Genomic DNA, 17,283 nt, shown 5'->3' on the forward strand with positions numbered 1-17,283 from the left:
ATTGCAAAATGTGTAATTGTATCACATTCCTTTATAGTGTTAAGATACATCTTCATGCATTTGAACTCTGTTCTAACTGGCCATGTCTTGTTTGTTCAACACTTGTAGCTCAGTGATGGATTTAGGGATTTATGGACTTTACTAGCAGGTTCCCTTCAGTCCTGACGCTTGAGACTCTGTTGATCCTGGTAATGATTGACTGCTGATGGACTATGGCATCTAGCCAAATGACCCAGGTTTCTATCGGCTTTGCTGAGTTGGTGCAGTAAATCTCCAGCCCAAGAAGGCTGGATCGATAAAAACACAACTCAAATGATATAAGTACCAGCTGCACGCCTAGATTAGGCAGATTGACCACTACACTACTCTATTCCCCATCCATGAGATCCTTTTTAACTTGTGGTTTTTCCAGGCCACACCTTCCTCCTCCTCTCCCACCCACCCCCCAAACTCTTTGCTCCACCTCCCCTTCTACTGCCCAGTCACCGGCTCTAGCCTTTATTCTACAAATTAAGGTGGGCAGAAGGTTCACAAGAAGTCACCGGTATCCTGATTCACTCCTTCTCAGCAGCCCCTCCCAGAAAGTGGAATTAGCATCAAAATACAAGACCAGGCTATCCACCCCACTGAGTTAGTCTGTGTCACTACACACCTTTTTTTTTTGAAAATGTCTTAAATATCTGTGTTGGAAAGGTACTATACCAAGTCTAAGAAGGTGATTTGGGTCCCATCCAGCCGTTTGCCCTGCAGCCTTCAGGGGCTGCACTTTGCCCTGACCTTTCAAGGCTCTGGATTCATGGCATTTCTAATCCATTCTTCCACTGGTTAGTTTTTGTCAACTTGACACAAACTAGAGTCACCTGGGAAAACAGAACCTCCACTGAGGAATTCCCACCGTCCAATAGACCAGTGGGAAAGTCTGGGGACATTTTTTTTTTTTTTTTTTTTTTTTTTTTGATTAATGATGAGTGTGGGAAGGCCTGACCCACACTGTGGGCAGGACCACCCTTGGACACTGGTTGTAGAAGAGTGCAGTCCGAGCAAGCCATAGAGAACAAGTCATGGTCTCTGCTTCAGTCAATGATAACCTAACCTAACCTAACCTGTAAACTGATGTAAATAAACCCTTTCCTCTACAAGTTGCATTTGGTCATGGTGTTGGTGACAGCAACAGAAAGCAACCTATGCCGGTCCCCTACCAAGTTATTTCCCTACATTTCAGAGCAGGAAAGGGAAAATCTGAAGATCCCTTAGGCCCTGCATAAGAGTCAGAACAAAGAAGACATACATCCTTGTGTTTTTCTGTCCCTTCTGGCCTCCAGTGATGAGCACTTCCTAGGGTTTAGAGAGGAGGGGCCCAGACTGAAGTGTCCTGTGTCACTCTGGGGAGTTCATAGGACTCTTGAGGCATCTGAGTGTTGGTCTTTGAGCAGCACTCCTCCTGTGCTGCCACTTGCTCCAAAGACAAGCATCGTGAGTCTGGAGTGCACACTGCGGATGCTGTGGGGCTGTGGTACTGTCTGACACAGCTGGGGGTGGCGGGGAAGCCTCTGAGGAGGTTGGTTCTAGTCTGCAGCAGTGTAGATGTGCATTGTTTTCTGTTGACCTGTTTGATGAAGATGGCGTTCTGTGTTTCATTTTCTAGTTACGAGAAACCTCCTCCTGGGTTTATAAAGGTAAGTGGCTATACGTCTGGATACTCTATTAAATATACTTGTGAGCTTAGTGGTGTGCTGGGAGAAAAATTGTGTGATTTTTTTTTTTTTTCAATCTCCTTGTATCAGTGGTTCTCAACCTTCCTAATGCTGCAACCCTTTAATACAGTTCCTCATGTTATGAGTTCCAACCATAGAATTATTTCCATTGCTGCTTCCTAACTGTAACTTTGTTAGTGTTGTGAATCGTAAAGTACCTGTGTTTTCCGATGGTCTTAGTTGACCCCTATGCAAGGGTCATTCAAACCCAAGGGAATCACTACCCCACAGATTGAGAACCACTGCCTTCGATGAAAACATTTACCAGGTGAACCCTAATTTTGAACTATGCCTTCCTAGAAATTTAATCTATTATTCCCTGTCCAAGGTACTAGTATAAACATGTAGGAGTCCCTGAAACAGCCTTTTTTTTTTCCATTTCTGTAGCAGTATCTTCTAGAAACTCTGCTGTCTGTTTTGTTTGTATTTTATTTTATTTTATTTTATTTTTTTTTTGGCTTTCTCACTCAGCCTTAGAGTCTTGAGTACCCTCAGCTCAGGGAGGCTGTGAAGAGGCCTGAGGGAACATGCACTGCAGTGGTCGCAGCCAGGACCCCCTGCAGCCTAGCTACAGAATTTGGGTGTTTCAGTAGGAGGGGACTCAGAAGCAGGCAAAGGCTAAAGACTTTTGGTTAAAAAAAAAGTTTTAAATAACAAGAAATAAAGAAATATTCCAGTCTTAAATACAGTCACACACTGATGAAAATCCCCATCACAGACGCATGTGACCTTTAGAGAAAAGGTAGGACAGACTCCTAAGGCTGTCTGTCTTTCCACTCCACCTGCATCCTGAGAGGAGTTTGCCTTCTCCCCAGGTATCATTTTTTTTTAGAGCTATGTTCATGTGCTGGTCTGTCTCTAATGTTCTAGACTGCCTTTCCTCCATCCACAGACTGAAAAAAAAATGAAACCTTTTTGACATATTTTATGTTAGTACGTGGAGGTCATAAGTCAGTCCTGCATGGAGTTTGTGCTTCATAGTGATTTTCCTGCAGTAGAGGCTGAGCTGTTTCTCTGCGTAGTTGTCTCACTGATTCTTTGCCTCTGCAGTCTCTGGGGATGCTGTTAGGGTGGGCCTTGTCACAGAGTGAGAGGAAGCCAGACAACAGTAGCTTTGCAAGCAGGAAGCAAGGACGGAGTCCCGTTTTGGGTTCTGGTTTTGTCCTGTTGCTTACACACTGCTATCCTCCTGTAGGAGGATGAGACGAAGCCGGAAGACTGTATACCAGATGTGCCCGGCAATGAACACGCCAGGGAGTTCCTGGCTCACGCTCCGACTAAAGGACTTTGGATGCCGCTGGGGAGAGAGGTCAAAGTTATGCAATGTAAGTGTGCAAGGGCTGGAGTGATGTCTTCATCAGTCTGCTTCTTCTAAACAAGAAGCAGGGGGTGTGTAACTCAGGAACAGGTTTATGTGGCCCACAGTCTGATGGCTGCAAGGTCTGCACAGCCCAGCGTGAGCATTCTGGCCTGTGTTCTCTGCTAGCATACATGATGGAGAAGCCGAAGGGAGCACTCACAGGGAGTGACTGAGATGGGTGTACAGTCACTCCAGACCTGGCAGTTATCCTTTCCCATTCATGAGTATTTAGTCCCCATGACTGAAACCTGCCTCTAAGTGCTAAGTGCCACATCTTAAAGGGTCCTCTACCCTACACTACTACACTGGACAAGGCTTTCAACACAGGAACCCTTATGGGACAAATTAGATCCAAACTACAGCATTCCTCTGTACACACAGGTTGTATGCTATACTTTACAATACCATTACCTCTTCTAGCTTGTTCTCTTCACAGGAGGGGTGTCTGTCTGTCTGTCTGTCTGTCTGTCTGTGTTGCTATAGAGATCAACTGATCAACTGTAGGACATTGCCTATGCCAGATGAGTGCTTTACCAGTCCCTAAATTTTTTATTTATTATTACTAATTACTGTGTGTATGTATCTGTTGTATATGTAGTTTCCATAATATACATGTGGAGGTCAGAGGAGAACCTGTGGGAATTGGTTCTCTTACCCCTACCATGCGAGTTCCAGGGCAAATGCTGTTATAGGCTGGTCTATATGGCGTTTGACTTCAAATCCAGTGGTCTTTCCTTCGCCGCAGAGCAGAGGAGTGGTACTACAGCAACAAAAGGAGCATCCCATGAGAGACACCATAGGAGTAAGGGATACATCAGAGCTCTGCTCGTAGGCTGCCAGTGTTGAGTGGTGTTTATCCATTAACCTGACAAGAGTGACCACAGACCACTGGCTCTGGACAGGCAGAGCTCTCCATACATATTGTGTCCCACCTGCTTCCACCGGCCTCCTGGGCCGTCACACACACATCACAGCATTGCACAGGATGTGTCTGTCAGGTTCCTGTCCATTTTGTTCTGTTTTGAAACCAGGCATCTCCGCATAGCCCAGGCTGGGCTTCTTATATTTGGTTTTTTGGTTTTTTTTTTTTTTCCCCCCTTGGTTTTGTTTTTGTTTTTTCAGTTTTTCTTTGTCTTGTTTTGTGTGTGTATGTGTGTTGATGTTTGATTGGTTTGGTTTTTTTGTTTTGTTTTGTTTTTTGTTTTTTTGGGTTTGTTTATTTGTTTGTTTGTTTTTTTGAGATACAGTTTCTCTGTGTAGCTCTGGCTGTCCTGGAACTCACTCTGTAGACCAGGCTGGCCTTGAACTCACAGTGAAACACCTGCCTCTGCCTCCCAAGTGCTGGGATTAAAGGCGTGAGCCACCACTGGCCAGCGTGGCTTTTTAGTTTTTAAGACCAGGTTTTACTATGTAGCCATGACTGCCTTTGAATTCATGCCTCTCAGAGCTGAGATCAAATGTGTGTGCCTCCTTGTCGGGCAGTGGTGGCGCACACCTTTAGTCCTGGCACTTGGGAAGCAGAAGCAGGCAGGTCTCTGAGTTCAAGACCAGCCTAGTCTACAGAGAGAGTGCCCAGACAACCAGGGCTACACAGGGTAACCCTGTCTTAAAAAACAAAACAAGCAAAAAAGTGTGTCTCCACATCTGGCTCCAGGCTGACTTTGAATTCTCAATCCTCCTGCCTTGCTTTCCCCATAGCATATAGGTATGTTAAACCTGTACCACTATATAGTTTGCAAAGATTTAGTCGTGTGTGTATATGTGGTTTTGTTTGTTTTTTGTTTTTCCTGCACGGATGCATGTATACTACATGCATGCTTGGCAGCCTCAGAAGTTAGCAGATCCCCAGGGCCTGGGCTCAGGGATAGGGATGGTTGGGAACCACTGTGTAGCAACTGAGAAACAAACCCATTTTCTTATTTTCAAATGATTTCATGACCAAGAATTCTGACTCTGCTTTGGAAGGTCTGACCTGTTAGTGTGACATCTTTATTACCTGTACTGTGTGTGCATTACACAATTTTTTTCTTAGACACTTCTTGCACCGTTAGTAACTTTCCTAGAACAATTCTGACAGTCTGTATTCTCAGTTAGTATGGTCAGCTAATAACTTGTCATGTATTTCTTCAACCACATTAATCCAAGAAACCTACCTTTATTGGTGAGGGAACTAGGGAAGGGGTGTGTGTGTGTGTGTGTGTGTGTGTGTGTGTGTGTGTTATGTCTCCTCAGAGGTGACACAGTTTAGAGCTCTACTTCAGCCTGCTCTCCTCTTCTGGTCAGGTCTTGCTGTGTTGTCTAATCTTCCTGCCGTAGCCTCCTGAGTAGCTAAAAGCCTAGATGTGTATCACCACACACGGCTCTGTCTTCCCAGGCCTCAGGTCACAAAGGAGTAAGAGAATTGGATTTCTAGCGTCTTCGAAGTGCATGCGCACAGTCCCAGGCACTGGCAGGGCTCTACATAGCCAGGGTCATGTCAAGACTTCTGAGAGCCTCTTTTGAGTGTATCAGTTCCCAGGTTTTTAAGTGTTTGACTGGGTTCTTATATGCCCAGTTGATAACCAGTCTGAGGATATGTCTTCGTTTGCTTAGGGAGGAGAGTGTTTATTATGTGTCTTATATGTCATAAGTCACAGTCCACTGAGAGAAATCAAGGCAGGAACTCAAACAGGGTAGGAACCTAGAGGTTGGGGCTGATAAAGAGGCTATGGAGAAATGCTGCTGCTTACCAGCCTGCTCTCCTTGGCTTGTCCAGCCCAGAAGGGGGCTCCACCCACAGTGAACTGGCCTGCTCTCCTTGGCTTGCCCAGCCCAGAAGGGGGCTCCACCCACAGTGAACTGGCCTGCTCTCCTATATCAATCACTAGTCAAGAAGACGCTTACTGAAAAATCTGAAGTAGGTGTTTCTCAACTGGGGTTCCCTACTCCAAAATGCCTAGTTTATGTCAAAGTGACTTAAAACCAGCCATCATGGGCTGGATGTTAAACAGTCCATTGTTTTCAGCTAATATTCTGAAAGGTTGTCTTTCCTATAGAATGAGTGATGTACCCAGGCTAGTAATGACAACAGCTTAGAGGTGTGGCTTTGCCAGGAGTCTTTTATAGAATCAAATAGCGGTAGTCCTGTGTGGGTATGTCTTTTTAAGGAAGCTCAGACCTCATTCTGCAGATTTTTCAAGACTGTTAAGGACAAGAACACTGGGAGCCCAGCATTTCTCATCAAGGTTAAGTGGATTTCCTTAGACTGAGGTATTGGAAGCAGGTACTCAGTGTTCCACAAAGAAACAGGAAGAAAGGGCAAGTGACTCAGTAAGACTGTTTCTGTGTATAAAAAGAAGTCCCATGACCTAAACCAAGCTACCAAGCACAGGGTGGCAGCAGGTGCTCTTGACTTTTGTTGTAACGCAGGGATGCCTGTGCCTTCCCCCGCTGCATGAAGTCCAATGTCACGGGCTTGCATGGCTGCTCAGTGTTTAAGAATGGATGCAGAAAGGAAAGAACCTGAGAGGGAACAGCAGCCAGGCTTATCCAGTTCCTGGGATGTTTGTGAGGCCTTTGTATGACAAAAGTTCTGTCTGCTGCAGGAGAGTAAAAGATCTGGATGAGTTTACCAGGCAGGGGAACTGAAAGGTGGGGCTGGAGAGGCCGGCAGCAAGAGTGATGCTGTCTTACAAAGGGCCGCAGTTGGGTTCCTAGCACTCACGTGGTGGCTCACACGGTTATAACTCAGTTCCAGAGGATCCAGTGCCCTCTTCTGGCCTACATTATGTACACGTGACCCACGGACACATATTCAGGCAGTACAACCATAGCATTAAATACAAATTTTATAAACTTTCAAAAGATAGGGCTGGCTTATGGCATATTAACCCTGATGGGCCAGCTATCTTCCATTACTGTTGTGGCCTTTACTCTGCCTCAACACTTTGGGGCTAAGTGCTCTGGTCAAGAGAGAGAGTGGAGCTAGAGGGGCAATCAACATGAAGAATGGAGACAAGACAGGGTGTGTGGTCAGGTCTCAAGTCTCTAGTCTCAAGTCTCTTTTATTGAAGGGAAATCTGAGGTATTTATACGCTTTTGCCACGTGCCTTACAGGTGTTGATATGATGTAAGCCTTATAAGCATGTATGGCGTAGATAGCACGTGGACAGCACGTGAACTGCATGCCTTGCAGGCGTGGCTATCACGTGCGCCTTGCAGCTGGGGACAATAAACAACAACACAAAATATGTGAGATATCAGAGTGTGCTTCAGCTGTTGTAGGCTATTGAAAACCAAATCTCTTATCAGGGTATATGGTTCCAGATGGCTGCAAAGATAATCTAGCCGCTTTCTGCTAAAAGTCGGCTCCCAACACATTACACAAACCTGCATACTCTTCTTGGCTCTGGTGTTAAGAACAGTGGTTCTGGGCCTGGAGAGATAGCTCCAGTGTTAAGAGCACTGGCTGTTTGTCTTGCTCACGTTTCTGTTGTCATGACAGAATACCATGGATGGGATGACGTAGAACAGAAGGTGTTTAGTTTGAAGCTGCCTTCAGGCAGTGAGCTTATGACACCACGATGGGGAGGCAGCAGGCATAGCAAGAGGCAGTAGCTGAGAGCTCACATCTCAAGCACAAGCAGGAGGCTGAGAACCAGCTGGGAGTGGTATGGGTTTTTGAAATCTCTTAGCCCCACCCCAGAGACATACCTTTAATGAGGCCACACCCAATCCTTCCCAAACAGTTCCATCAACTGGGGACCAAGGGATCCCAGTCTCTGCATCTACCTGGCAGCTTAACAACCATCTGCAGTTCCAGTGCCAGGAATCCAGTGATCTCCTCTGGATTCCCTAGGTACCAGGCATGAATGTGGAGTATAGACAGACAGACGTGCAGGCAAACACCTATATAAACAAAATAATAACATAAAATATTAAAATATATATAGAAAAGCAAAATGCTTCTCAAACTGCTAAGTGTACAGATCACATTCCCTCATCCCCAGCCCATGTCTCTGATTCTTTGTGTTCTCTGCACAGTACCTCCCTGTATGCCTCCACCACCGAGAGGTCATAGTCCCTTCCCCTGCTAACATGTCCATATTCGGTTATTCGTTTGTATTGTGGAGGGCTCCAAGAGTCTACATTACTAATAGCACTTTCATGTTCTAACCTCTGCTGTGGACCGCACTTGGAATTACAAAGATCGTCTTTTGGTTTTTGGGAGGTGGTGGTTGTTGTTTTGCAATACCATCTCCTTATACAACCCAGAGCGGCCTTGAATTAGCAATCCTGTTTCCTCAGCTTCCTGAGTGCTGAGGTTGCAGGTCTCCAGCACCACCATGCTGGTGCATCACTGTCACTTTAAAATAATTTAGAGCAAAACTAATAATGTACTTGGATGTGTGTATCCAGCCATACCCCTTGGCATTTCATATTCCCTGACTATTGCTGATGTAGCATTGGTTTAGAATGTGGTACTTCTTCCTCAGGCTGTTCTAGATGACAGCCTGAAGGAAGGGGAGGTTCAGACGGGATCTCTTACCACAGAACTTGCTGGCATGGAACTCAGGGTAGGCCTGCCACATCCTTCCTAGTCCTAGGCTTAGGTGTGTTACTTTCTGTCAGTTAGCATGATGGGTACACATGAGGATAAAAGCAGTTCAGAAGTCATCCTTAAAGAATCCCCAACACCCATGTAAAAGATGGAAAAGGTTGCCTGTGTCTGTAACTCCAGCATGCCAGGAACGGGAGCTTTAGAGGTAGAGGCGGTGCTCCTGAGAGCATATTGACTAGCCCAGACAGCAAGTTTGTGGTAAACTGTTTCTGATGGGAATAAGGCAGAGACCGGTCTGGCCTTGCCTGAGTCATGCGCTCCCACACTCGCATGCAGGTGCCACAGAGGCCTCTGAATCCCTTACAACATGCTTTCTGGAGTTGCTGGACCACATCAAGTTATCTTTCCAGCAGTCTCTTGTTTCCTGACCTCCGTGGTCACTTGGCTCACTGTCCCCAGGCAGCCCTGACTTGCCCCAATCTGGCTGGAGTGAAAAGATGTGGGGGCACCCGGGACCCCATCCTTGCTGCGTCACACAGCTCAGGTGTCACACTGCATGGCAAGTCCATATTCACTGCTCTGAGTTGTGTTCGTGATTCTATGATTCTGCGACTTGAAATATGTTCGTGTGTGTTTATCATATCAGGTCCTCAGGGCCTGCTACTTCTCATTATAAATCTCTTAGGCAGGTATAGTGGTGCACACCTTTAATCCCAGCACTTGGTAGGCAGCTCTCTGTGAGCTCTAGACCAGATTGGTCTAAATAGTTCCAGGACAGGCAGAGCTACATAAAACAAAACACAACATCAATTAACAACGTCTTTAAACACAGTTTCTGTTTTTCAGGTTCTAATGTTCTAATGGCACTAACATCGTTAAGAGGATGTTTTGCTTAAACACGAGGCTCAAGCTGGAGAATCGGCTCAGCAGTTAGGCATCCATAGCATTCTCGAAGAGGACACAGTGCAGGGGCTCACACCCCTGTAAGTCCAGTCCCAGGGGTCCCACACCATCATCTGGCCTCTAGGCAGTGCACTCACATGCACAAACACATTCTCACATACATGCAATGCATATTTTTATAAATGCATACTTTTTTAAAAACAAGGTCAGGTTAGTTATGGTGCAAGCCTTTAATACAAGCACTCCAAATGGTAGGCAAGCTATCTCCATGAATTTAAGGCTAGCCCTTAATGGAACAGAATTATGCCCTTTAAGTCCTAGCGCTTCAGAGGCGAGTGTCACTTAAGTCTAGAAATTCGAGCTGTACCTGGGGCAGGTGTGTGTGTGGCACTTCGTACACAGTTTTCTCAACCTAAGAAGATACTACTGTTGAGCAGCTGGGGATTTTAGCCGTACCCTTGAGCATCCTGAGCCGTTCTCTCTGGCTAACCTCAACTCCTAGCCCTCAGAAACAGCCATTTCACAAATAAAAGAGTGTTCTACTCTCCTTTCTAACTATTTTCATGTGCGTGCGTGTGTGCTTGCATGAGCCCATGTTTGCCACGTGCATACAGCAGCCCATGGAGGCCAAAGGAGAACATGCTGGCTGTGTGCCACCATGTCGGTGCGGGGAACCACCACTGACCCCCACTTCGTGAAATATAGTCAAGTACACCGAGTACATTCGCATTTTATGATACTTTTGCAGTGCATTGCTTCATAACATCTGCAGATGGAACATTTACTCCTAACCTGACAAGATTCAAAGGTGTGTAAGGAAGCAATTAGTTGACCCTCATTGTTTTCTGGGACCTTCATGGTTTTCATCCACTAATCCTGTGTATTTTAGAATTGGAGTCTAATGAAAAACTTGAATCTACTGAAACAGTATCTCAATGAGATGAGACCATATTATCTTACAGAATTGTTTTTTCTGTGGTTTTAGGTTGGCGTTGCAAACGGTATGGCCATCGAACAGGTGACAAAGAATGCCCTTTCTTTATCAAAGGCAACAGAAGTTAGAACAGTTTCGAGTTGTAAGTAAAACCCTGCTCGGTCACTATTTACAGTTGGCACAGATGGTAAATGTTAGCTGGGTAGTCTGTAGAGAACTCTCTGTAAATGCTTCCCCTAGAAGCCTCCTAGCCACACCCTCAGATGGTAACACACCTGTTGCACATTGTGTGACAGATAACAAACAACTGGGGACTGATCGTGTGGCTGCTTTGATAGAGTGCTTGTCTCTCGTGCACAGGGCCGTTGGGTCCAGCCCCAGCACTGCATTAAGTAAGCATGGTGGTGCATGCCTGTAATGCCATCACTTGGAAGGTACAGGAGAAAGATCGTGAGTTCAAAGCCAGCTTTGGTGAGTTTGAGGCCAGCCTGGCCTATATGAGGCCCTGTCTCAGAAGAGAAAAAGGAAAAAGAAAATGAAAGGTGTTCTCTATTTAGCAGGTCAGCAGTGTGAGAGGTGAGAACTGAAAGACTAGCCCGAGCAACTTAGCGAGTTCTTGTCTCAGAATGAGAAAAGAGGTTTCAAAGGGAAGGTGGGTATGTGCAGCTCAGGCGCTGGCCTAGCACGTACACCACAGGCACTGCGGGGAAACGACAAAGACAGATACCTCAGCCTTAGGAACAGGCCTCGTTTTCTTTTTCTCAGAGCCAGCACCATGTGCTCAGCCTGTTCTTTGTGACTGACTATATATAACATGACATTTTATTACTCAGGTGAGGAATTTTCCCCAGGCCCATGTAAACTTAGATGTGTCTTTGAGCTGGAAGTGTGTATTTGCTAAGATGACACAGGACAGCTCTACTGTCTCCTCACCGTATGCTCACGAGTCACCTCTCAGAGGTATGCATTCACATCCAGTGACTAATTCTGCTAAGTAAGGCAGGGTCTGTGTGCGTGTACTAAGGTTATTAGTGTATGTAAAATGGGGCCAACCAGGCTAGTGTGCTGACTCAGGCCTGCAGTCCAGTATACAGAAGTGTTAGGAAGACCCTGCGTGAGGCGAGCATGGAGCCCACAGCAACAGCCTATCTTACAAAAACAGCATCAAAACCCTTTCCCCAGGGACGAGGCAGAGGACTTGGTGGATAATAGCTGTTGCCAAGCAAGCACAGCCCAAGAGTGTGAGTGAATCTGCGTCATCCATGTAAATATTAGGTGGGCATAGCAGCCTTCTCGTGCTCAGGAGAGTAGGAACAGACCCCTGTGGAAAGCAGCTGGCTGAAATAGCTGCCTTGGGGGCTCTGGGTTCAGTTGAGGCAACTTGCCTCAGTGAATAGGATGAAGAGCTCTGGAAAAAGAATCCTCATGTCAGTCAGCCTTGGGCTGTGAAACCTGTGTGCAAACAGCCCGTGGCTCTGTATGGCACTACACACCTTTGTCCTATCGCCCAAGGCAAGACACTCATCTCTGAGCTTGAGGCCAGCTTGATGTCTAGAGCACGCCCCAGGGCCAGCCAAGGCTACCCAGTGAGACTCCACATGTGTCTCAACGGCTCAGACTCTAAGTACACCAAAAGTTAACAGTAATTATGCCCTGGTTAATGAACAGATTCTTTATGTTCATTTTTATGTATGTTTACATAGTCACTGTGGTTGAGCCAAGGGTTTACTTGTTGCTGTGATAATCCCTGCGGAAACAGCTTCTAAGAAAAGACTTACCTTGCCTCAGTCTCAGTACAGAGCTGCCTCAAATCCTTTTTTAGACAGGATTTCCCTGTATATCTCAGGTTGACCTAGACTCAGGATCCTTCTTTCATAGCCTCCCAAGTGCTGAGGTTACAAATTCCATCACAGCCGCCTGATATGACTGAAGCTTTTGACCTGGGCTGAGGCGGACCATCATAGTGGACAGAATGTTGGGGAGCAGAGCTCCCCTCGGGCTGACAAGCCTTGTCTGTGGTTCCTCTTCACCTAAGCCCGTCTGAAGTGATGGCCTGCCTGTAACCCTTAGAAGCTCGGGCTGGGCTTGAGCTGGCTGTGCGGCAGGGACACCTCAGGCTGCTTACTCTCCTGCCTTTGCTCACAGCCTTCAGGTCCACTCTTGCTCTGTAGCTTGCTTTGTTCTGAGTACAGGGTCAGGTTGTGTAGCTAAGGATGAACCCTGAAGTTTGAAATTTAGATCCTCCTGCCTCACTTCCAATGAACTGGGATCACAGATGTATGCCTAGTTTCTACAGCACTGGGGAGTAAGTGCAGGCTTCGAGCGGCCCAGACAAGCACTGTCCACACTGCAGCCTGTGTTTCTAAGCACTTAGATCTTTGGATACCAGTGCCGCCGCTGGTGACCGGTTCTGGCTGGGTGTTTCCTGGGATCTTTCTCTTTTTTTTTTTTTTCCCAATTTTTCTTAACACTGGTGTGTATGTGAGTGTGAATTTGCCACAGCACTTATGTGTGGCGCTGGGACAACTTGAGAGAGTCAGCTCTCAACTACCACATGGGTCTTACTGATCAAATTCAGGTGGTTAGTCTTGTTGGCAAGTGTCTTTAACCACTGAGCCATCTTGCTGGCCTCTGTTTCTGTATTCTTAGCATCTTGTTTAAGAATGACTGTCTGGCTCAGTGAGTAGAGGCACTCGCTGCCAAGCCTGCTGGCCTGGGTTTGAGCCCCAGAACCAAAATGGTGTAAAGAAAAAGAGATTCTGAAAGTTGTTCTCTGACTCCATAAGCACACAGTTGCACACACATGCACGCACACAAAAGTAATAGTAGTGACTGCAGAGGTTGCTCAGTGGTTAAAGGCACTTGCCCTTCTTCCAGAGAACTTGAGTTCCGTTCCCAGAACCCACATCAGGCAGCTCACATTTTCTGTAACTCCAGTTCCAGGAGATCTGATACCTTCTTCTTTACCCCGTGGACACCCCCACATATATGGCATACATGTGCACATGTGCTTAAATAAAAATGAAAATGATGTTTAAAAAACATAAAAGCAGCTGGGCAGTTGTGGCGCACACCTTTAATCCCAGCACTTGGAAGGCAGAGGCAGGTGGATTTCTGAGTTTGAGGCCAGCCTGGTCTACAGAGTGAGTTCCAGGGAAGCCAAGGCTATACAGAGAAACCCTGTCTTGAAAAAAAACAAAAAAAACAAAAACATAAAAGCGCACACTGATTTGCAAAGAACAAGAATATGTCATTCAAACCAAAGCAGTCCCAGCAATCAAGAGACAGAGGCAGGTGGATCTCTCTGAGTTCAAGACCAGCTTGGTCTACAGAATGAGTTTCAGGACAGCCAGGGCTTCATAGAAAATCCCTGTCTCAACAAAACAAACAGCAAAAAGTTTTTCCTTATCACATGTGAACCCAAAACCTGTCTAGGCCCAACTGGCTCTCTGCATCTGAGCCAGGACGTCAGACAGAATCTGTGTGCTAGGAGGTCATACGGGGGAAGAGGAATTTGGACGTTAGACAGAATCTGTGTGCTAGGAGGTCATGAGGGGAAGAGGGATTTGCTTCATTTTTTTAGAGCAGGGCATGTGTATAGGCTGGCAAATGCACAGCCCAAAACAAGGGAGTCCATGTTTCTAAACTAACCTATGTGCTTAACTGCCTCAAGCGTGGCGCCTCATGCCTATGATCCTAGCACCCAGGAGAAGGAGAGTTGCCATAAGTTAGAGGCCATTCTTTAAAGGGCTTTTTAAATTAATTTCATGTATGTGTGTCTTGTATGCATGTCTGTGCACCAAATGCTTGCAGTTCCAGGGAGGGCCAGATGAGATCATCAGATCCCCTAGGACTGGAGTCGCAGAAGGTTGAGAGCTGTCATGTAGATGCTGAGATAGAAACTGTCCTGGAAGAGCAGTTTCTGGTACTCTTTCCAGCCCTTCCTATAAAATTGAGTATGAAATATTCAATTATTTCCTGTATATTCTAATTGGAGAGGTGTTTTGTACCTTAACATATTTACAGTAATAAGTCTGAGTATGGTGGCACACAGCTATGATCTCAGTATTCAGAAGCCTGAAGCAGGAGGTTTGCCATGAGTTAGGGGGCAGCTTGATCTACATAGTGAGTTCGAGGGTCATCCAATAACTGTTTCAAAACGTAGTGAGACTCTATCTCCAAAAGCCCAAATAATAATAATTATTAGAGGCCTTTAAAGGGATTAAAATACACTGTAAGATACGTGTGGTTTTATGCTTGAGATTCCAGCACTTTGGAGACTGAAGTAGGAGCAACATAGTATGAGGCCATCCTGGATAGCAAAGTGAGGCCTTGTCTCAAGATAAGCTGGATGCAGTGGTGATCCAGCACTGCAGGGTAGAAGCAGGAGGGTCAAGACTTCAAGGTCATCTACAGCGCCTTAGCGAGTTCAAAGCTAGCCTGAGCTACATAGTAAGATCTGACATGGTTGAGAAAAGACATAGACACTGATATATCTATTGTCAAGCTACAGGAAGCTAACTGTAATCTCGGCACTCAGGAGGCTAAGAAGGGAAGATTGAAACTTCAAGGCCAGTCTGAGCTCCATAGCCAGTTTGAAGGCAGTCCAGGCTAGATAAAGACTCTCAGATTTAACAACAACAACAAAAAATCCACATCAAATATTGGTTTTCCATCCATAGAAGTTTAATTTTTATATAATAAGCAGTCTGTGGTAACTAACCAAACTGTAATCCTCTGTAACCCTTAAGGCACATGAAGATCCCATGTATGACATCATTCGAGAGAATAAAAGACACGAAAAGGATGTAAGGTAAGGCTGGCCATCGCTACCAATGTCCTCTTGAGGTTGAAACTATACAGTGTTGTAAACAACAGTGGGAGAGCAAGAATCATCACTGAACAGAGATGCGTGTGTGTGTGTGTGTGTGTGTGTGTGTGTGTACACGTGCACGTAGACATCTATGGTGTCGTGTGTGTGTGTGTGTGTGTGTGTGTGTGTGTGTGTGTGTGTGAACACGTGCACGTAGACATTTATGGTGTCTCAGCATGTAGGCCAAGCTGGCCTCAGTCTCTGGAGTGCTGAGATGACCCATATGCCACCATACCTTGCATAACTGACGCTCTGGACTCAGACTACCTTCAATGTCATTAAAAATCTGAGTTTTTGTTCTTTTCATTTTTAGACAAGATTAAGGGAGGGGTGTGGTTCAGTTGGTAGCATTTATGAAGAAGCCCTGGGTTGGGTTTGATTGCCTGCATTGCATATATCAGATACTATGATGCACCCCTATATCACCATGACTTAGGAGGTGAGGGCTGGAGGATTAGAAGTTCAAGGTCATTATTGACTGGGTATGAATTAAGGCTGGCCTGGAATACATGGAGACCCTGTCATGGAAAGTAGAAAGTTTGTTTCCTAATTGGCTGTATTGTAGTTCTTGGGAAGCTGCATTCCTATGAACAGTGGGGATGGCGCAGTAGCTGTGCATTTGCTAGGTAGGAGTCCTGAGGGCCTGGGGAGCAAGCACATACTTAAGACAATGAAAAGGGAAAGGGGTGTCTTAGCAAGGCAGTTACCCATGACACCCTAGTTGCTGCTGCTTAAGTGACTGTTGTGGGTCTGTTTAGGATCCAGCAGTTAAAACAGTTACTGGAGGACTCCACCTCGGACGACGACGAGAGCAGCTCCAGCTCCTCAGGAGGCAAAGAGAAGCGCAAGAAAAAGAAGAAGAAAGAAAAGCACAAGAAACGGAAGAAGGAGAAGAAAAAGAAGAAGAAACGGAAGCACAAGTCTTCCAAGTCTAGTGAGAGCTCAGACTCAGAGTGACAGTTGATGGTGGCATCCTCAGCACCACCCACAGGCCTAAGGACAGAGCCGCCGAGGCAAGAGATGGGACACCTGGCATAGCCGTGGGCTCTCACAGCCTCCTGGCGCCAAGTGACCACCCCAGAGCAGGTGGGCTCCCAGGTGCGGCTGCCTTCGGCGACTGTGTCCTCTCCCCTGATGGTCACTTGTGTCCGTGATTGCTTTAATAGGCCGCTGCAGTGGGCGGTGACAAAAGACTCTGAGGAAGCGCTCTAGGGCACCGCCACGGCGTTGTCCCTCCGTGGTGTGGTAACTCAGTTCCCGTGATAATAAAAGTTCATGTTTTATTTTTAAATGTAGTCATTATAAATACAGACAAATCTAAAAGCTACTCCTTTTTCTCACCCCAATTTCAGTCGGCTTACCCGTTTGCATGAAGTTTTTCAGAAATATCTCATGTAGACCTAGGTGTATGTATGCACATGCCTCCCATCCCAGCTCTGGAAGAGACTGATACAGAGAGATTGCCGAGTTCACGGCTGGCCCAGGTAAGTAGCAAGACCTTTATTTTTAAAGAAAAGATCTCATATGCCACCAACATGGTATATAGGATGTTTTGTTTCATTTGGAGACAGGGTCTGACTATGTAATGTGTCTGGCCCAGAGCTGGCTATGTAGACAGGCTGGCTTTAAATTCATAGACATCTGCCTGCCTCTGCTTGCTAAGTGCTAAGATTAAAAGCATTTGCCACTATGCCAGTGTATATAGATAGGGTATGTGTGCGCATGCGTGCACGCTAGGAAAACCTCAGATGTCACTCTTAGGTGCCTTCACTGGCCTGCAGGTCAAACTGGCTGGGCTGAGGCTCAGGGATTCTCCTGTCTTACTTCACTTCCCCACCCCCCCCACCCCCGCACTGAATCACAAGCACCCACCACCATGCTTAGCTCTTTCACATGAATCCTGATGCTTACAAGACAAGC

General features: G+C 46.2%; 1 protein-coding gene across 1 annotated transcript; it reads left to right on the top strand.

The window, feature by feature from the left end:
* The first annotated feature begins 1,019 nt into the window (after positions 1-1,019).
* Rp9 (RP9 pre-mRNA splicing factor) lies at positions 1,020-16,654 on the top strand. The gene is given in 6 exon segments (XM_034509623.2): positions 1,020-1,676; positions 2,950-3,079; positions 10,542-10,607; positions 10,610-10,632; positions 15,242-15,303; positions 16,122-16,654. Coding segments are annotated over 6 exon segments (543 nt in total). The 5' UTR covers positions 1,020-1,613; the 3' UTR covers positions 16,321-16,654.
* The last annotated feature ends 629 nt before the right edge of the window (positions 16,655-17,283 follow it).

This window comes from Arvicanthis niloticus, chromosome 8 (genome assembly GCF_011762505.2).
Source record: "Arvicanthis niloticus isolate mArvNil1 chromosome 8, mArvNil1.pat.X, whole genome shotgun sequence".
In the NCBI taxonomy this organism is placed as follows: domain Eukaryota; kingdom Metazoa; phylum Chordata; class Mammalia; order Rodentia; family Muridae; genus Arvicanthis; species Arvicanthis niloticus.